The sequence below is a fragment of the Panulirus ornatus genome, chromosome 64 (genome assembly GCF_036320965.1).
Source record: "Panulirus ornatus isolate Po-2019 chromosome 64, ASM3632096v1, whole genome shotgun sequence".
In the NCBI taxonomy this organism is placed as follows: domain Eukaryota; kingdom Metazoa; phylum Arthropoda; class Malacostraca; order Decapoda; family Palinuridae; genus Panulirus; species Panulirus ornatus.
In genome coordinates, this window is record NC_092287.1 from 26,764,383 (window position 1) to 26,786,673 (window position 22,291).

At 48.8% G+C, this 22,291-nt stretch overlaps 1 protein-coding gene across 7 annotated transcripts in view; it reads right to left on the bottom strand.

Moving 5' to 3' along the window:
- Nucleotides 1-22,291, bottom strand: part of raw (NDT-like domain-containg protein raw) — a 923,024-nt gene that overhangs the window by 46,834 nt on the left and 853,899 nt on the right. The window contains exon 1 of one of the 7 annotated variants that reach the window (XM_071657212.1): nt 10,030-11,108. The exons of the other annotated variants lie outside the window; for them this stretch is intronic. Coding sequence (XP_071513313.1) covers nt 10,030-10,231 — 202 coding nt within the window. The 5' untranslated portion in view covers nt 10,232-11,108. Of the gene's footprint in view, nt 1-10,029; nt 11,109-22,291 lie in introns of those variants that run through there. 7 annotated transcript variants of the gene reach the window in all.

Genomic DNA, 22,291 nt, shown 5'->3' on the forward strand with positions numbered 1-22,291 from the left:
ATGACCACGCGTCCTCCTCCACCCACTCCAGCGAGTGCGCAACAGGTCTCAACCTCCCGCTCAGCGCGACGACTGAAACCCCCCGACCACGACGACCTAAACCTCCCAGAGCACGACGACCTAAAACCTCAAGTATGACGACTTAAACCCCTTGAGTACGACGACTTAAACCCTTGAGTACGACGACTTAACCCCCCCTGAGTACGACTGCCTCATCCCCTCCGTACGACTTAAATCCCCTGAGGTGAGTACGACGATTCAATCCCTTGAGTACGATGACTTAAGTCACTGAGCACGATGACTAGTTTCCGTTATGTGAGCAGCCTATAGCCAGTTTATTATTAGTCTTCATACAGCCATTGTTTGGTGAGAGAGACACATGGATGTATTAATGAGCGAAAAATACAACAGAGTTTCTTGTTATGACACCACACACAGCCATGTTGTGTGTGCGAGGCATCTGCTGCACCCACGTTACCGTACTCAAGGAGCTTATGTTTCGTACCTCAAGGGACTAATCGTATTTCAAGAGGTTAAGCCATCGTACTTCAAGGGGCTGAGTTATCGTACTTGAAAGGGTTATGTCTATATGTCTAATTCAGCACTATACTCACAAAAACATAAAGCGGCTGACAACATAACAGCGTCCCTTGCATGACTTCTCGCACATATGTACAACATTTGCAGGAAAAAGGGTTTGTTGCAACACCAGGCTACTCCCATGCTTGGCGATTCTCTGAATTGTTCGCGCTACTCTAGGTGACGCACACGTGCCCGGCGAGATTGCGTCAGGAGCACGCGTCACCAACCTAGTCTTTAAGGTAGGGCAGTGAGGTGTGCGCGTCCCTCTGTCTCTCTCTGGTCCGGATACGCCACCTCTTCCGTTGGTATAGGAGTTCACACAGGCAATGCCGAGCGGCAATGCAACGAGAGAGAGAGAGAGAGAGAGAGAGAGAGAGAGAGAGAGAGAGAGAGAGAGAGAGAGAGAGAGAGAGAGAGAGAAGCACCGTCGCTGAACGGGGTCCCTGTTGGGTGTCTACATATACGACTGGTCTGTACAACACCTTACTTACTGGTAGAAATTATCATTACCTACTACACCAACCCTGGGTATGATTGCCTCCTCCCCCTCTCTCTCTCTCTCTCCCCGACGACGACGATTGATGGCCGACGCTGGTCGAGGGTAGGCAGATGTGCGGCGGCAAGACTTGAAGCAATGCAATCTGGTGGAGCAGGAATACACGAGAGAACGTCGCACTCTTTCCTGTGGACACGGGAAAAACTTGACACCTCCTCCCCTGGCGCACAGTTATGTTTTTTAGTTCCTTGACCCGCCACGAGGGCGACGGTACGACCCTTGAGCTACGACGGCACGGCCCTTGAGCTACGACGGTACGTACTTAAGGTAACGCTGGCCCGAAGGGTTGAGAGGTTAAGCCATCGTCTGCAAGGGTGGCAGAATGTGGTGCTCAAGGATCGTACCGTCGTGCTCCATGAACGTATATTCACGCTCATGGGTCGTACCGTCGTGCTCAAGGCCTATGGCCAGCCATCCGTAGATCGTCCAAATGCATCAACCAATCACATTCCACCCCTCGTGATGCCTACGACACGCGCACGTCACAGGGATGTATCATCTGGCATCCATCAAACGTAACTTTCAACGTAAGTTCCTCTTTCGCAAGAACTACCAACACGCGTGGAATCCAACTTGACAAACTAGAGTGGACTGAAGACATCGTCATCTCGAACGCGAGCAGTGTTTAGGTCACGCTTATGTGTATATATATATATATATATATATATATATATATATATATATATATATATATATATATATATATATATATGTTTATCAAATGGCGTCCTAGGTTCCTCTCTTCGATGTATATTAACTGACTGTTATATTTCTCTCTTGTGTCTCCCCTGATGATGTGATTATTACACGAAAGTGCACTTGGGAACTTTTCGTGTTTCATTTTCCCCGTGGACTCATAGGAATATATATATATACATATTATATATATATATATATATATATATATATATATATATATATATATATATATATATATATATATAAGCGTGACCTAATCACTGCTCGCATCTCAGTAGGGATGTTATCTGCGTCTTTGTCTCATCATTACTCATGTGATGTATCTTCCACCAGTCGCCGCCTACAGTAGCCCCTGTGTTCCTGATCTCTCTCTCTCTCGACGTAAGAGACAAGTTGTGATAGGAAGCATCACTATATCTGCACAGTTGAGTACATCTACTTAATTAAGTCCTATCTTAACGAGCGCTCACGAGAGCCCAAATGATAATAAACGTTCAGCACCACTTTGAGCGAATGTTTAAAACTGACGTAATATGTAATAGCGTAAGGAGGAGGCAGCTTTTCTGGAAGGATCTGGAAGGTGAAGCACGTGACTGGAAAACATGCGTCTACGTGGAATTACGCCATGTCTGGGTGTCAAGCGCCGCATCTTTCGCGGTAACGGGGATTACCAAAACTGGTGATTCGAACGCGAGAAGCAGTGCTCGGGGAGGCGCCTCCTGCCACACTCACCACAGCCAGACAGACAACCCCACTCTATCAGCTCTAGCTAGCAAGGAGGTGGCACCCCATGGTAGCTCGTGCCCTTGTTGCTCGAGGGTCGTGCCATCTTGCAAAAGGAATTCAGACGACTGTTGTCCTTGAACCAACACCGATTATAATCCCTAGGGTACGACAGTACGACCCTCCCCAGCACGACCGTAAGACCCTTGAGTTTTAAGGTACGACTCTTGGATATGAAAATGGCCCGGACTTCGAACTAACCCTTAAAAGGTGAGGTCATAGGTCACACCACTATACCAGAGGACTCATCAGTCGTGCTTAATCAATAAGGGTCGTGACGCCGTGTTCACAAGGTCACTCAACACGGACCGAGGGCTTCCATCCCTAACTCTATGGCAGTCAGAACAAGTGACCAATGTGAGACGATATGTGCTATTTATATAGTCCACGTTTAATCTAAATCCCATCAGCCAATAATGAGACATCGTGGACATACACAATCATTAGCATTTTAGTAGCATACACGACTGTGTTACCCTGACCTACGACCCCCGGGCTTAAAAACTTAATCACAAGCAAAGCATTGTATGCAGGATGCATGGCACGAGTTTAGTATGGGATACAAGGAAAAGTGTTGGTCATTTTACTGCAGAGGAACATAATATGAAAAACATCACAAACAGTACAATCCTATGTGAACCAATGTTAATTCCTGATACGTTCCGTTTCATTCTGAAAACTCCCCATTGAGACGTGGACCATATGTTTATACCCTTGGCAAAATTCAGGATGGGATTAAATCCCAAAATACGCACGTATCCCACAGGAACTTGTTTCACGCCATTGGTAGGGTAGAAATTCCCCTTGTACAAGTTCGCACCAGCAACACTTGACGACTGGTCTTGCCACTGAGCAACATGGCCCGTCAGTCGAAACGAAGTAGAGGCAATAAGTTTAAGGTGTACCAGCATCCTAATACGAAAGGCTACTTATACTTTTTCCTATCCCTGAACTAGTCTCTAGGTGTATTTTCCTATCCCGGAGCTAGCTTCTAGTTGTACTTTCCTATCCCTGAGCTAGCCTCGTTCTTCAACCGCTTTTCTCTCTCTTACACGACACTTTAATGACGTTATAACTACTTGTGTACGACGGCGCGACCCTCGCGTATAATGGTGTGACCTTCGACCCCGATATTCTAAAGGTCAAGTACAAGGATGGTCCATCATATCCGTCCTGCTCACGAGATCAAGCCCTTCCAGTATCACAGCAGCCTCCCTCTACCTCTCTCTCCCCAGGATAAACAAGAGACAGTATTATCACACAACTCTCCTCCAACTCATTTTCTCACTTTTCAAATTATGAAGTTGACGCGTGTACGTGAAGAATGCCACCTTGTGTGTGTGTGTGTGTGTGTGTGTGTGTGTGTGTGTGTGTGTGTGAAGGGTAATATAAACTGGTCAGAGTAACATCAACATAAATACACAGGGGGTACCCACCATTCTTTAAGCCATGCCTTTGTCGCCTTCACAAATTAACTGGTTACTCACGGAAGGCCAATAACAATAGCATGGCACTAACGATAATATACTGCCAAGCAGAGGCGACTCTACTGAACTAAGGGATCTAATGTATATAATCTGTCATAGACAACGAAACCATTTCACATGGACAATGTTAGCATCAGCTGGTTCCTTATGACCTGGCACGCAACCGTCTGACATGAGGTCACACTAAGGGTTCGTACGACCTTCGTGCTCACGATGGTAATCCGTAATCTAATACACACACACACACACACACACACACACACACATCCGCACGACCGGAGGATAGACGCAGGAAACTGACCACATCCCTTCGACCAACGCAACACCGTCGTTCATTTGGCAATATAACTGGCATCCTTTCAAGCTTCTTCGACATGAACATGAGCAAGTGTTGATAACACGTGAGACCTAGCACTCCAACACTTACACCAGAGAATCAGCAACAAATACACAGGGAACCAGCAGAAGTCCTTGGGTACGCTGCTGCCCGACATGATCTAACTCACGAGATTGACTCCATTATGATATATAGCAGTGCCAGGATCAGGTCTCCCTTGTTCAACACTGTAGCTCATGTCGGGGGATGTTATACTGCCACCTAAACAATATCTTCTGACGGAGGGGTAACATAAGATGGAGGTTTGCCAGGGTTCCAGCGACGAGGGATGCAGGAGCACGTTGGGGAGTGATGCTTGCTGGTGACGTGTGCTAGACATGCGTCGGTCCAGTACACCATGACGCAAGCAATTCAACTACAACTTATCAGAAATCTCAAAGTTTTCCCGCAGCTCTAAAACACCAACATGGACAAGGATAAAACATCGTCAGGATATTACTCTGTGTACTACCGCGATATCTGAAGATGCCTGAAAAGGATTGTGGAAATGGTCATCAAGTTTCCAAGACACCAGAACGAAAGCACGAAGGAAAATCATCTGGTGTGCGGCCTTGTGAGGTCGGCGCGTTGTACCTGGGCGATGCTAGTGAGTAAAGGAATCTTTATCTGGTTGCTCCCCGGCCTCAGAGGGGGGCCACGCAATCACACACACACACACTGATACTGCATTATCTAACCTAAACCTCGTCATCACCACAGCCACTCTCCACCCTCTTCACCGGCGACCCCCAAGATAAGTAGCCAGTTATGCTCCCGGTAACGAAGGCAGTCAAGCCAGACTTTCCAAGGGTCAGCATGCGGTACCTTATCTATCCCCTTGAGGAGGAAGTCAAAGGCCCTTGAACACGACGTTACAGCCCTCGACCAGGTACAACACTTGGATTTGATCTCCTGGTCTTTGACCTGACCCTCAGGGGTTACGTCAAAAGACCATCGTCATACCCGCAGGTCATAACGTCGTGCTTAAAGACCTTATCGTCACGCTCAAGGTCCCGCTTCGTCCACCTCGAGTCCAATTGAAAAGCGACGTCCGACATGACCCTACGACTGGCGTAACTCCCGTTCTCGACCTTCTGCCCCGAACCTGCTGGTCAATACATCTTTATAAGTCCACACACGAGAGATAATGAGCACTACTACTATTACTAGTGTGGGTCATGTCCGACTTACGTTGTATATCAGGTCTTCAGTACATCCTGCCGCTGCTGATGGACAGAACATGCTGTAGTACAACATGGGAAACGAAAACACACAAACACACACACACACTTACTCAACTCTCCCCCTCTCTCTCAGGCACCCCCTCCCCCTCCCCCACCTCATCCTTGCTCTAGTGGGGACTTACCGCGTGCGGCCGCGGGGTGGCGGTGCGCCGGCGATAAGTGTTATGACACACGGGCAAGACCATCATCTCGACACGCACTTCCGTGAGATTAGTGCGTGTCAACACCACTACCGCTCCTCTGGTCTGCCTTCCAGCGGTTCATCGCGCGAGTTCATCCTCAAAGTGCACGTCCACCTCACACTTGAAGGAATGCGTGTACTGGACGACTCGACTGCACATCCATGAACATCCTTCACAAAACACGTGACGTATTTATTTCCTGTGAGGAAATCCATTCATGTACGTTCTTCTCCCTCATACACAGCCTCATTCATAAGTGTGGTACTTCAATGTGCACAGCGTAAGCCAAGCCCGGATGCTGAGGTTTGGTAAGCTACAGAGTTTCTACAGCCACTCATGGTGACGTGTGTGTATGTGTGTGTGTGTGTGATCACCTCTTTGCCCAAATGGGTAGAAAGCTGTCCATACATATATATGCAGAACCTTCACTGTGAAGAGGCATATGCACAGTGGTGATTGTGCACACACACACACACACACACACACACATATATATATATATATATATATATATATATATATATATATATATATATATATATATATATATATATTGGAAAGGATCACAATTTTGCGCGTGATCAAGTATATTCCTAAGAGTCCACGGGGAAAATGAAACACGATAAGCTCCCAAGTGCACTTTCGTGTAATAATCACATCAGGGAAGACACAAGAGCGAAGCTAGGACGCCATTTGGTAAACATGCGATTGTCCAAGACAATCGCATGTTGTTTACCAAATGGCGTCCCAGCTACGACTCTTCGATGTATATCAACTGACTGTTATATTTCTCTTTTGTGACACCCCGATGACGTGATTATTACACGAAAGTGCACTTGGGAACTTACAGTGTTTCATTTTCCCTGTGGACTCTTAAGGAATATTATATATATATATATATATATATATATATATATATATATATATATATATATATATATATATATATATATATATATATATCCTACGCGAAGTACCGTGCATAACAACAAGCCCAGAAAGGAGGATGAACAGCTGGGTGGACTGAGGACCGACTGCTGCGGCCAGGATTCGAACCCATGCGGCTTTGCACGCGTCATGGTCAGATTACGAGGTTTCTCACCATATAAACCTTCACGTGGCTTCTCTCGTGTACAGTATGACCTTTTATGTCCTAACTATATCAGTCCCGTATGAGACGATCATTTGCCAATCTCAACATCCATTTTGGACTTTAAATTGTCAGAACTTTCATGTGTCAATAAACCACCCTTATGGGAAAACGTCTTTTGACGTTATGAAAATTCACATGGTTTCTCCCCTGTTTGATCTCTCATGTGATGAACTAGCTAACTCTTTTGGTATATTTTCTCTTGTGAGAACTCTCACGTGCTTAACATAAGTGTTTTGACAATATGCATATCCATGTGGCTTCTCTCCTGTATGAACTTTCATTTGTAACTCTAAACTGCAATTAAGGCAGAGAGTTTCAGGACAACGTGAACATCTATATGGCTTCTCTCCTGTATGAATATCCATATGCCACACTAAACTGCTCTACCAGTTGACGATCTTTTGGCAATGAGGACATCTATATGGCAACATGATGCACCCTCGACGGCCTGTACTCAACTGATAATTTCACCATGAACAAGGAACGCACTTAGACACGATTTACATTTACTCTGATAAGAGTCATTTACAGAGATTAGTAAACAGCAGTCGTCCCAACACTCGCTCCTGTGGACCTCACTTAATATTGCTCTCGTCCACGGCCGTGTTTTCTCTGCTCCTTCCAAATCCGTTCAAGTGGTCGCCCTTCTCCGACACCAGCCTGACAGACTACACCAAGGCCGGTAGCGACTGAAGCAGACGAGAAACAAACCAGACCTCCATCAATGACATCACAAGTATACTAAGGGGAAGGGAGGGAAGTTTCAAGCCACGACCATTAGGACGAGAGTCGGCGACTGGAGATCAGAGTTCCACCCCTAAGACCCGGACTAGAGTATGGAGGGACCGTGCCAGGACCAAAACGACAAAGCAGACGATAGGAAGACCAATGCATGGACACCGAGGTCCGAATGAAGGCACAGACAGAGGGACTGTGAAGTAACAAAGACCCTCCTGAAGACCTCCACGGCCAGGTGACTGCAGGTCCTGCTCATGAGGCGCACCTCGCACTACCTCATGTCACTTCCAGCTACAACGAATGGCCAGCTGCCCCGACGTTTCCCGGTGTAAACTCACCATTCCACAGCATCCTCACCTTATCTCTGTAGCCTTACATCAATATCTACCAACAAGGTAGTTAGCTCCAAAACTAAAATAAAGGTCACTGCATTCTTCACATAGAAATTGTATTACAAGTTAATTCAAGAAATGTCACTAACGTACAGAGTTACGACAGCAGTCACCCCAGACTTCCTGACATGAGTCATGAAACAGATAAAAGCTCTCATAAAATGACGAGCCTCTCACTGAGGAGAACAAATGTCAGTATAACTTATGGGTTAGGTCAAAGGTCAGGCCATCATCATCATACCCACCTTGTTCTTAAGCTCTTTGATGATGACTTAACTAGTCACTATTATGACCTCCTATTTCTGTAATATTCGTAATACAGCTTTTTTTCAGCCGAATGTCTGCCTAAATCCAATAAACCGTTATCTTTTAATCTATTTACTTATTGTCGTGCTCCTTAAATGTCGTGCAGTCCTGTTCAAGGGTCGTAGCGTCATGTTCAAGGATAGTACCGTCATGTTCATGGGTCGTACCGTCATGTTCAAGGTAGTGCTGTATGTTCAAGGGTAGTGCTGTCATGTTTAAGGGTAGTACCGTCATGTTCAAGGGTCGCATCGTCACGTTCAAGGGTCGTACCGTCATGTTCATGGGTCGTATCGTCGTACATATACGATAAATATCTAACATTTACTTTTCAAACAAGAACATCTTTAAGAAATAGAAAAAGAGTCAGAAATATAAGTATGGTCGAGCAAGTAAGCTGTGGGGGAGGGCACGGGAATCTGACATAGCTTGTCATCAGAGAGACAGACACAGAGGCGACCTTGACTCATGACCACTGGGTGGGTGGGGCACACTGCGACAGGAAATAGCCTAGGACTCGTATAATACTGCAAGGTCAAAGTTCGTACCGTCTGTAGGTCCACTGAGATCATGCGCCGACCTTCATCTGAACCAACTTTGTAAAAGTTTCTTTTGTGAATATAAAACACAAGTAGTATTAGATTTAAGGACTTCTAGATATATTATCACATTACTAACTTAAAAATACAAATAAATATATACAAATTCGAGGAAAAAATAGAGTTCATATTTACATTTGGGCTATTTCATCCAGGCCCTGTGGTGGGGATTCAGACCAAACATCTACTCAAGACCTTCTCAGTCCTGAATCTAACCTCAGAAAATTTTCAGACTACTTCAGACTTTCGCAGATCAGTACGAAGCTTGAACACACACAAGCGCCACTAGAGGACTCGCCAGTCGCCTCACACCACATACAACACCAAATGGACTCGTCATTCGCCTTGCACACAGTCCTAATAGACTCGCCACACCACATCCAACATCACTGGACTTGCCACACGCCTCACACCACATAAAACACCAGGAGGCTCGCCACACACCTCCAGCACGCAAGACCAGTGAACCCAGCGTCCGTCTAGGATCCACCACAAGGCAGGAAGGAAAACCACATACCACACCACAGGAGTCACCCAGGCCAGTTCTTCAGATCTCCGGGGACCGTCGCTTCCCATGATGATGCTGGCGACAGCTTCCTAGAGTGGAATACTATCAACAAGTTAATACCTTACAACACTATCATAGTTTTGCTTCACACTGTTTATCTCACCTGAGTACTCCCGCACCTGTATACACATTTACACATAACTGCATACAATTTACACAGGCGCACACATGAAGCATCCTCGAACATACACACCAAACCTGCGCCAGTGGTAAAACTAATGTGTTGTACAGTTCTTCATCTCGTCAGCTGTGTACGAGTGTACAGCAAGAGCCCGGCAGCAGGATGCCCTCGCTCCAAACAAGAACAAACGTACAGCCCAACGACCGCTTGAGCGGCGTCGGGGGCAACCAACTTGATGAGGCTTACTGTTCTGCTGTGGTCGGAGACGTGGTGACGTGTCTGGCCGCTCCTTATCCCCTCCTGCTCCAGCTGCTGCTTTGGACGACGACGACGACGACGAGGACGAGGACGTCGAGGACGTGGCAAGCGACTTCGGGGCGGAGATAGGGCGCTGTCGCTGCTGCTGCTGCCGGCCCTTGCGTCGTGCCGCCGTGCATTTGGTCGACATGGCATAAGTTGCCGGCGGCGACACCGATATGGCAGACACCTTGGGTACTGCCGTCCTCCCAACCCCCCCACCACAGGACGTAATAACACCCCGAAGTCCCCACCTGAGGGTGACTAGGATGGCAATATCCTCAAGCGTCTCTAGCCAAGGTCAGAACCAGCAGTACCAGCCTGAAGTGGTCACAGGGGGCGGGCGGGAGGGCGGCCCAGGTCGTGCAGGGAGGGCGATGACATGCGGGGTCCGGAGGTCCGCCTTGTGCCTCACCAGGACAGGTTGTGCTCCTGCCTAAGGCGGTGAAGGAGGCGACGGGCCACGGGCACCATAGCAACCATGATCACCTCCTCACTCGGATCGGCAGTCCTTCAGAGTTTCCGTTCGGGGTTTCAGTGTTGGATCAAGAATAAAGACACGCTGTACACATCCACACAAGAGCAGATGTCCTCATGTATGAGTGTGGGATCACTCCAACACGTTGCTGGTACCTTGAGGTTTCTGGTCTCAAGAAGAAATATTCGTAAATGATTAGTATCTCTTGATATGAATCTTAGGGCAAGTGGGGCATCACTTCACTGGACATGACGATGGCACTGTAGTGAGTCATGTCGGCGGGGAGGAGTGCCTGTGACTGGCCAGGAGGCTGGGGAAGGTGTCCTTATATACACGAGGACAGTGCCACCCTGCGGCCGGTGTTGCCAGAGGACAGTGGTCTCGAAACAGGCCGGCGGCAACGCTGCATGAGTCCAGGGCACAATATTAGACACTTGAGCAGGCGACACCCACCTGTAGAGCCGGTCCTGCCATCCTCCAGCGGCCGCGGGCTCTTGTGGCTCCCACTGTTGCCACACCACTACTGCTCCCTCCCTCACGGCCGCCCCCACTCCCCTCCCCACAACACCCACTCCTCACCTCCCGCCAATTACCCGCCACTTCTGAAGGCTGTTTCCACTGCCTCCCGCGAGAGTGTGGCTTTTAATGACACGCGGAAGGCCAGCTCGCGGACGCCGCTCACGCTCAGCTTACCTCAACACCACAGACAACAACCGTGACGAAGAGAAAAGAGGCAGCCACTTTCCTCCCCCTCACTTGAATACTCACGTCACGTCCGCGGGGTAACTCACACGAGCCGACGGAGATTACCTTCGACAAGTTGACAGGAGTGGGGTGGGGTTGGGGGGTAACTCAGACAAGTTCACGGGGGGGTAAGAAAGATACCGGGGGGGCAGGGTGGCTCTGTGGTAGCCAAGACAGACTGGGGGCAACTGTCACACGGAGGGACGGAGGGAGGTAGTTGTGGGAGGTATACACCTCACTTTCACTACGGGAGGGAGGGGGCAACACCGTCCGTGTGCCCCCACAACACACTGCCACGGGAGCATCTGTCGTACGTGATCCTGGGCGTGAGTAGTGTGACACCAGGGGGGGGGGGGGGGGGCGACCATGCTCCGGCCTTGACCACATTCCCTCACCAGGTCCGTGATGGGTGGCTAGCCACACCCCTCCCTTATATCCCTCCCCCCCCCACACGTCGTCACAGACCCCCTACCCACCACCCCACATACCACCCAGACAAAAAACAAATCGCCCCCCCCCCACCTTCCCCCAAGTGCTACCAACACCATCGACTCCTCTACCCACGATCCTCCCCCACACCCGACCAACACCTCCCCCAGCACTAGGGACAGTGAACCCCCTTCTACGACCCCCCTACACAGGTTTCACCCCTTCTACATCACAACCCCAGCCAAGAGCACCTCAGTCCTCTGTGTCTGCAACCCTACCAACCTCACTAGCCCGTGTACCCCCTCCCCGGCTCCACACTCCCCAACCAATGCGACGGCGTCTCTTACCTAGCCCACCCCCCCACACACACACCCCACCACGAACATTTCCCACTCAAATCCACCACCACAATGACTCCCCCACACACCAATATTCCTACACACACACACACACACACACACACACACACACACTACACCAGTACTGCCTCACCTCCTGCCACCACAACCCTAGCTAACATCACCTTCTCTCCCACCTCAGAGGCCTCACTTACCCTACATCCCTCCTACACTACAAGCCTCCCTATCACCCACCACCACCACCCCACCACAGGCTTTCTATCCTACATACCCTCTACAACACTGCCCCCCCCTCCTCCCTTCCTCTACATCATCACACACTGTAGTATCGTACAACACACAGTCACAACTGGCCCACACTTCGAAAACATCAACGGCAACATCTTCCCATATCCCATCGACACAACCAGAACACATCACATGACCATCACCATCCACACTACCCCACATCACATGACCATCACCAGCCACACTACCCCACATCACATGAACATCACCAGCCACACTACCCCACATCACATGACCATCACCAACCACACTACCCCACATCACATGAACATCACCAGCCACACTACACCACATCACATGACCATCACCAGCCACACTACCCCACATCACATGACCATCACCAGCCACACTACCTCACATCACATGACCATCACCAGCCACACTACCCCACATCACATGACCATCACCAGCCACACTACCCCACATCACATGACCATCACCAGCCACACTACCCCACATCACATGACCCAGCTGCTGCTACCGTGGTGTCGGGATCAGAGTGCACATACCTCCTCCACATCGGCCGTGCTCCCACTCTTCACATGAAGGGATGCCACACATGGCCGGCCCACTCTTGTGAAACATGACAACAATGTGGAGTGTGACAGAGCGCCAATGCACAGACGAGGAACTGAAGAGATCCCTGGCCAAGTATTTACCCAGCGTACCACGGCGTCCAACAGCTTGCTCGACCAACGAACCAACCCCTCTCAGCAGCCTGGGCCCATGTAGAAGACCTCCAAAGACTACCCCAGGGAAGCGCCAGAGGTCAACGACCATTGACAACATACGAACTTAGGAAAACCCCACAGGCGGGCGGCCTACTGGCCCACACGGGGCACCGCCTGCAGCCACCCTGACCTAAGTCATGTCTCTATACTAAGCCGGACACTTCCCAAAGTGTTCGCAGACTATGGCCTCACGTGGCTTCTTGTTCTATTCGCCTATCAATCTCTTTCCACATCTTCCTCCAACTCCTGACTGAGACCAACTTACTCAAATTTGAGTCCATTGTCAGGTGGTCTCTCTCTCTCTCTCTCTCTCTCTCTCTCTCTCTCTCTCTCTCTCTCTCTCTCTCTCTCTCTCTCTCTCTCTCTATTTTCAGGTACTTTGTTCCCTAAACCATCCCAATCTTCCAGTTGTATACCTACATCAAATGGTCCCTGATCTCGCACTATAATCCACGGGGCTCACAGTCCAGCTCTGTAACCTGACTCATATTACATCACCGCACTGTTCGTGTACGTATGTATGTGCTGACCCACATAGCCACTCGTGTGTGTAATGAATACATGACGCCTCCTCAGTTACAATGAAGAGTTTACAGTTTTTTTTCTTCTATTTGAAACATCTGCATATTTTTCTTACCACACTCATCTCCGAGTTTCTGATCTCTTCCACTCACACACACAGTCTCATAAGGACCCATCGATCCGTTCCTGTTTGATATCCTACGTATTCCCTTGTATATCATTCTCCTGTCCATACAATAAGTCCTGGTCCCCAGGCCACCTCTGTAACGTGATTCATATTCATTAATAACTGTCTAACTATCAACTGTAGTTTGTCAAGTGCCTATTATGGGATATAAAGTTATTCAACCGCTAACAACTCCAATCTGCTCCTCCACAAACAACACACATCTGGTTCTTACGTAATGTTATACTGGAGAGATCTAATACCTGATGTGATGATTACAGTGGCGTGGTGAGGGAGACACTACTGGCGTATACATGGCGTGGTGAGGGAGACACTACTGGTGTATACATGGCGTGGTGAGGGAGACACTACTGGTGTATACATGGCGTGGTGAGGGAGACACTACTGGTGTATACATGGCGTGGTGAGGGAGACACTACTGGTGTATACATGGCGTGGTGAGGGAGACACTACTGGTGTATACATGGCGTGGTGAGGGAGACATTGCTGGTGTATACATGGCGTGGTGAGGGAGACATTGCTGGTGTACACATGGCGTGGTGTGGGAGACACTACTGTTGTATACATGGCGTGGTGAGGGAGACATTGCCGGTGTATACATGGCGTGGTGAGGGAGACATTGCTGGTGTATACATGGCGTGGTGAGGGAGACACTACTAGTGTACACATGGCGTGGTTAGGGAGACACTACTGGTGTACACATGGCGTGGCGAGGGAGACACTACTGGTGTATACATGGCGTGGTGAGGGAGACACTACTAGTGTACACATGGCGTGGTGAGGGAGACACTACTGGTGTACACATGGCGTGGTGAGGGCGACCTTGTAGCACCCACCTCTCGATATCATTGTGTCATCTCATACGACACACTCATGAACCACACATGAGCAAATGTACTATAACGTAGACTGGCACCTGAACTCAGGGACCAGGGCAGGCAAGCGACGCGAGGTGTTGCAGACGTCGTCAGGCCAGCCTCAGGGTAATACTGAACCTGCTGTTATCATGGGCAGGGATCATCACATGTGAGGGAGGGAGGCGGAGCGCAAACTGGCTCAGTTGCTTGGGGAGGAGCAGACGCCATCATGAACCTCAGAAACAGCTGACCTAAAGGATCAGGGTGGGTGAGCCGACCAGGGCTGGATCTATTGGTGGGTCTAGGTGGGTGAACCTGCAAGGGCTGGACCAGCTAGTAGGTGGGTGGCCTTCATGGACTGGGTCAGTTGGTAGATCTAGGTGGGTGAACCTGCTTGTGTTACAGAGGAGAGGGGGAGCTGTCGTGAGGGGGGGGGGAGTGATGGGAAGGGGGGGGATTGCATGATAGATCATGTAAAACTAGGCCAGCTAGAGGGGTGGGGGACGATTACGAAGAAGTGGAAGGGGAAGGGGGAAGAAATCAGCAGATACAACAACTGAGAGCATGGAAAGGAGGAGGAGGAGGAGGAGGAGATGGAAAGGATGGGATAGAGAAATGGGGTGCGGGAGAAGGATCATGTAATACTGGTGCAGGAAGTTTAAAGGTGGAGGATGTTGTGGAAGGATGAGTCAGGTGAGTGAGGGGATAATGAGTACGACCCAGCTACGGAGGAGATGCGAGATAAGGCGGTGCGCAGGTGGCGGGAGGGTGGGAGGTGGGGGTAGATGATGACGGAGGACAGCTGGTAGACAAGACCACCTGGCAGTGCGGGAGTGGTGAAATGGTGGCTTCAGGTGGCGCAGTGACATCAGCTGGTGATGGTCGAGACAGGGGAGGGATCAGCTGGCTCAACTGACGGAGGAGGAGGAGGAAGAATGGAGGGAGGGGAGGAGTATGGAGGGTCGGGGGTGGAGAAGGAAGTGATACACATGAAGAGCCTCGAGTGTGTGTGTGTGTGTGTGTGTGTGTGTGTGTGTGTGTGTGTGTGTGTGTGTGTGTGTGTGTGTGTGTACCCAGCACCACAATAACAGGCCTTGACCCACACAGCGCTCCTCCCTCCCTCCCTCGCTTCCTCTTCCCCTCTCCCCTCCCCCGCCACTTCCCCCTTCCCTTCTCTCCACCCCCCTCCCTCGCTTCCTCTTCCCCTACCCTTCCCCGCCATCACAGCCACTTAAAGACCCGGGAATTGCATCAAATTACTCCACTTGCTACTGTGTACACGCACTCCAGTCTTGCCTGCCTCTTACCACAAGCTGCATCTCATTTCCTTTCCCAGCCGCTTCGCGACACCACAGAACCTCCACCAGACGGATCAGGAGGTCGTAAATATGGTACAAATCTTCGTCTCTCACAATGGTTTGGCTTCTAAACATGGTCGATGATACATGTTCACATTTCTGTGGTAAACAAACGTAAAGACACAACCATGACTCCATCACGACTTCCGTTCACGATCAAAGCTAATGAAGAAAATGGTATAATAACAGTGATAATGATGATAATGATGATGATGATAATAATAATAATGATAACAATGTAAGCTACTGAGGTTATCGGTCGTCTAAGAGCGTTCGCTCATACAGGACTTGCATTAGGAGCAATACTGTGCTACACAACATTCCTAACCAGGCTAACCTTTTGTACATTGTGACGAAGAGAAATGTCTACATTAACTAGAGCGCGTCGTATCCAGTCCCCGCGCACGACATGTCCACGTACGACATGTCTGCACGACGTTGTGATGACGACGGTACGACCCTTGGGTGTGACGGGCCGGCCCTTTGACCTGACCCCGAAATACTGCGTCTTCTGAATGGCACAATGACAGGGGAGGTTCCTGGCTCAGGGGTTATCTATGGTGGGCAAATCTTTAGGGATTCCATCGTGAATCGTGGGACGAAAGCAGTTTTCTTTGATCGTGAAGACCTGCCTGACGGAGGTGTGGTCGTGCCCTCAACACCCACCCGACGGAGGTGTGGGCGTACCTCTCAAGCTCCACCTGTAGAGCCCGTCTAACAAACCTTTTTCGCCACAGGTCACCGTACTACTGTGAGGTCGAGTGACAAACGGCCCTAACATCGAGTTCAGGGTCGTCCAGGGTAGGTGAGGTGACAAGTGGCCCAGTCAGTAAGGTCGCAGGGATACACACACACACACACACACATCTACCATGTGAGGGATGGACAAGGGCATTCCTGAAATACGCGTGTACAAGGCAATGCTCAGCCTAACCTTTCCTGGGATTCTAATGAAGAAAACACGATGAATATGGGTCTCCCGCGCCACAGGATAAACAGTCATAGGCTAAAGAATAGAAACTGTTTCCTAGTTACAAAAATACTTAGAATACGAAGGCCAGGGCTCGAGTTAATTCTACAATTGCTTTCCTCGTAACCATTTAACTCGAGAGGCCTCAAAAATATGAGTGAATCGTTAAAAATGTCAAAACCCTTTTGAAGACTACTAACGTCATGTATTTTCAGAGTTTTCGAATCAGTGGACATATGACCGATTAAAACGACGGGAACATGTGTGAAGTATGGACTGACACACACACACACACACTTGATCAAAACCTTTATGCATTTCAAGCAAACTAATGACGCAGACAGCAAACACTTCCGAGATATGTTGGGACAGCGCAACCAGAGGACATGACACGGAATCAAAGCAATAAACGTGTCAAATAACATGTAAAGAAATACTTTTTACTGTGTAAGAGTTGGTGGGTGAAGGGAATGAGATAACTGAAGACATGGTTAATGCTGACAGCATGCATAAATTTAAGTAGTTGTATGATGGAAGAGAATATTTGGGAGATGGGGTTGAACGAGTGGTAAACTCCCCGTACAGCACAAATAAGTAGTGACACACAGACACAGACACACACACACATACATATCCACAATCATCATAAAAATCATCATCAAACTGCAATAGTCTGAGCCGTGTCTAGAGGTATTAATTTTGGCGAACAAGACCGCAGAAGGGAACATTGGCGAGGCTTAAAGTGTGCTTCTCTACACACTAAAACCAAGGGCACGTGTTTGGCCATCCATCAGGACACAAGAGACTCCCAGTCGAGACGTGTTTACCAACGCTCACTGGTATCCTTGTGTAAACAAACACTGATATGGAGAGAGAGAGAGAGAGAGAGAGAGAGAGAGAGAGAGAGAGAGAGAGAGAGAGAGAGAGAGAGAGAGAGTTTCCCTCCCACTACACAGCGACGTCTACACACAACAATATTGCATTCGGGAGTGAGCAAGTGCTCTGGCTAGTGCTAACACTGGCTCTTGCTTCCTCCCGGTTTACAGGCTCGCCGCATCTTCACCAGTCAACAGGAGGTTGGCCCGTGTGATCATCACAAGGGGGCCCGTGACAGGCCCTCGGTTGTAGTTCGAACCCCGCCCGCCATTAAACATCTTCAGCATCCCACTAGGAAAACCTAATCACAACACATTCATTTGCCTTCAAGTCGATACGACCGCTGTGTTGATTCTGGTGTCGTCATGTAATGAGAGAGAGAGAGAGAGAGAGAGAGAGAGAGAAAGAGAGAGAGAGATAGGGGGGGAGAGGGTGGAGGAGGGGAGCAGCAATCACACTCCACTGGGGGGATTACGGCCTCAAACATCAACGCAGGGATTGTATCCCAACGGGTCAACTGTTCCTTTGATTTGCTCAACGGGAGACTGAAGAGAACAGCGTCCTAATGAGTCGATTATTATACTCACAGGGAGTCTATCATGTACCTCTACCCCCATTCCCCTCCCCCCTAATCATTACAATGCCTTCTTTGTAAGTCGTTGCAAACGCCATCATCATCATCATCATCATCATCATCGTGTGTCCTTCCTGGCTGTCATGATCTCGTTATAATACCGACGTGGCGACCAATGACGCAACCTCCCAACATTGCTGGCGATCAATGATGGGATCTTCCATCACTATGGCGACCACTGACGGGACCTGTCCCAACACTATGGCGATCAATGATAAGGTCTCCGGACACTACAGCGATCAATGATGAGACCCCACCCCCCCAAAAAAAAACCCTAACACCAACACCTTACTCTCCTACGTTACGTAGATCCTTTCCATCTGCATATAACGGCACATCACATTCTCATCATACACCTTCAACCGTGAGTTGTGTGTGTCGTTATGCAGATTGTCAGGGCTCTGTCTGAGGCTGGCCGCTGTCTGTCTGGCTGACGGAGCCTCGCCCTTACACAAATATCTTCCCCACAACTCACGTCAGCGCAACTGGCCGGCAATTTCTTGGAAACCATTTCCTCGTTTGCGTGCTGGAGACTTGTGTCAACACTGATCACACACTCTCTGGGGACGATACCTCTGCGTCAGGTTCTTCCTCTGAACAGATGATGAGTACAGCGGTAGCCAGGGCTGCTGGTCTACAATACCCTCACCCTGCCAGGGGCGAGTTCACACGATACGGTGAGGTTTACGTTTGTATACATGAACGATCTTAAATGGCCTTCCACAAACCATACTGGGCCACGTTACGCCACAGTTTTATCAGGAAAAGACAAGATCATACGACAAACGTATCCACAGTGCGAACGAGGCACTATGTCATCCCAGGAAGACTGCGATCCTTTCTCTTCGACGCATTATCACCATTCCTGCATCACCTCTACTGGTGTACACATGTACGTGTAGTGGCTGCCTTACGTCGGCTGTCACAGTTATTTGTGTCTACTGACGTGCCATGACGGCCCACCTCTGCTTCCGCTGTTTGCACTACGATGACGTTGCGCGCGCGCGCGCGCGTGTGTGTGTGTGAGTGTGTTTGTGTGTGTACATACGTTCTCCTTTCCCTCAGTAACTACGTGTATGGTTAACGATATGCATGCTTGCATATGTAGGCGACCACTATACAGGACCGGTACATCACCAGCAACATGCTTTATGAACTTCCATTATTGTCTGTCTGTTCTACGCTATAAACACGTGGGGGAGATCAGTGAGGCCAAGGCTGTGGAGCCTCTGACCTTTTCATTAAACCAAATATTAGGGTCACCACAACACCAGGGGCAGTAAAATAAGGTCGCCACATTACCAGGGTCACTACAGTACCAGGGTCGCCACCATACCTGGGTCACCACGGTACCAGGGTCGCCACCATACCTGGGTCACAACAGTACCACGGTCGCCAGCATACCTGGGTCACCACAGTACCACGGTCGCCAACATACGTGGGTCACCATGGTATAGGGGTCGCCACCATACCTGGGTCACCACGGTACCAGGATCGCCACCATACCTGGGTCACCACGGTACCAGGATCGCCACCATACCTGGGTCACCACGGTACCAGGATCGCCACCATACCTGGGTCACCACGGTAGGTTGACAGGTGGAGCACCAGGGTAGCGCAGGTGTTGTCAGTGGTGAGTCAAACCCCCTTCCCATTATGTGGTGGGTCGCGCCTTTGTTCTGCGTACTGTCCTTCACAGTTTATACCCACACTTCTCCACAAAAGCCTTATACTCGCGCATGCAAATACGAGCAGAAACCTTTCTGCTGTACCTACGTTAAGAAACGAATCTAATGAACATCAGCCACAAAACGAGGGAGCGAATATGTTAGGCACACACACACACACAAGGTAACGTAAACATACTGGTGATATCATTGCAGGTGCACAGCTGCACCAGATGTCTACCTGGAGACTGACTGAATCAGCAATATTATTTATATTCATGTATCTATCAATCTATCAATCTATCTATCTATCTATCCTACTCTCCTCCACACATTATGGCTTCACACTCAAGTCACAACACGACCACACTACGCATCATGAATGGCCTCAACGAACCACACAGCAATACATCCTCCCTCACAACCCTAGTGGCGACTGATGTCAGCAGCGCATTCGACACATCCTCACACGGATGATACTGGACACCATCCTCAACCAAAGGTGACGAAAACAAATGTTTGCCGCCTTCATTCGCGGCCGCCACGCCAGCCGTGCCGGAGTTCTTCACAAAGGCTTCATCTCCATAATGCTGAAGCACTATGATGGCGTACCCTCGGAAGCAGTTCTCACAGCGACCCTCTCCACACAAGTTCCCGACGCGTCCGGCAAACCATCCTATGCAAACGACCTCACAGTCACATCAAAGCACCCAGGCAGTACTCAAGCAAACAACAAACAAGTAAACACATCACACAAACTGATCATTAGCTCACTCAAAATAAAACGTCTGTAACCAGAGAGAAATCCCTCACACCCACTGAGAGACATGAATACGACTGAAATTCTCCCTCATCCCAGAACCGTCAACCAATCCCACCCATCAAAATCCCACCACCATGACATTAACAATAAGGTTATACACACACTAAAGCCCCTCACACAGCACTTACCGCCACCGGTTTAGGAGCAGGAAGAGGGACCCTTAGTGTCCTCCGCAGATACCTCATTTGCTCCACCCTAAACTAAGCCTCACCTTCTGGGGTCATCTGCCCTGTCAATAAAATACAAACTGCTAAACACACCAAACAAGCCACTCAGAACAACCATCGGCTGCCTTAATAACACCATTCATACAACATCTGTAATACGAAATATGAGAATTTCCAAATGACATCTCACCCCAGCAGGCTCCATGCTCAGTGTTTTTTGCAACCTCACTACACCTCTCCCACCCAGACCACTTCATACCCAAACACCAACCCTTAAATGGAACCAAAAAGTTTATCATTGCTTCACACTTCAGCAGTCTACACTTACTCCCTCCCTAACAAACACGATTCTTACAAGTACACATCCTGTAATGACTCGACAAGCCCATCATGAACAACATTTTGTCCTCCACTCACCATCCTACAGAGACCTGCACATACCACCATCACTACACTTACTGACCTGTCGTCCTGTCCGCTGGACGTGGCTGGCTTCCTAAGCAATGCGGGAGTCCCACAGAAGAGGGCCCTGAGTCACAAAAGAGGGTAATATATATATATATATATATATATATATATATATATATATATATATATATATATATATATATATCATCTATTTTTCACTTTATACTTTGTCGCTGTCTCCCGCGTTAGCGAGGTAGCACAAGGAAACACACGAAAGAATGGCCAAACTCACCCACATACACATGTATATACATACACGTCCACACACGCACATATACATACCTATACATTTCAACGTATACATACACTCACACTCAGTCTCTAGCTGTCATGTGTAATGCACCGAAACCACAGCTCCCTTTCCACATCCAGGCCCCACAAGGTTCCGAGAACTTCTCTAGCTTGTACGCTGCGCGACTTCCAGTGAACTCCCTAGGGGTGAAAAGGTCTTTCAAGAGAACGTACTCCCCATATATATATATATATATATATATATATATATATATATATATATATATATATATATATATATATGTATGTATAATTTCTCTTATAAAAGATAAAGTAACTCCACACATGACCGACCCATCAAGCGAGATATGACATTACTGATTCCACTCTTATCTTTACTTACATAATGTAAAAGTGATTTT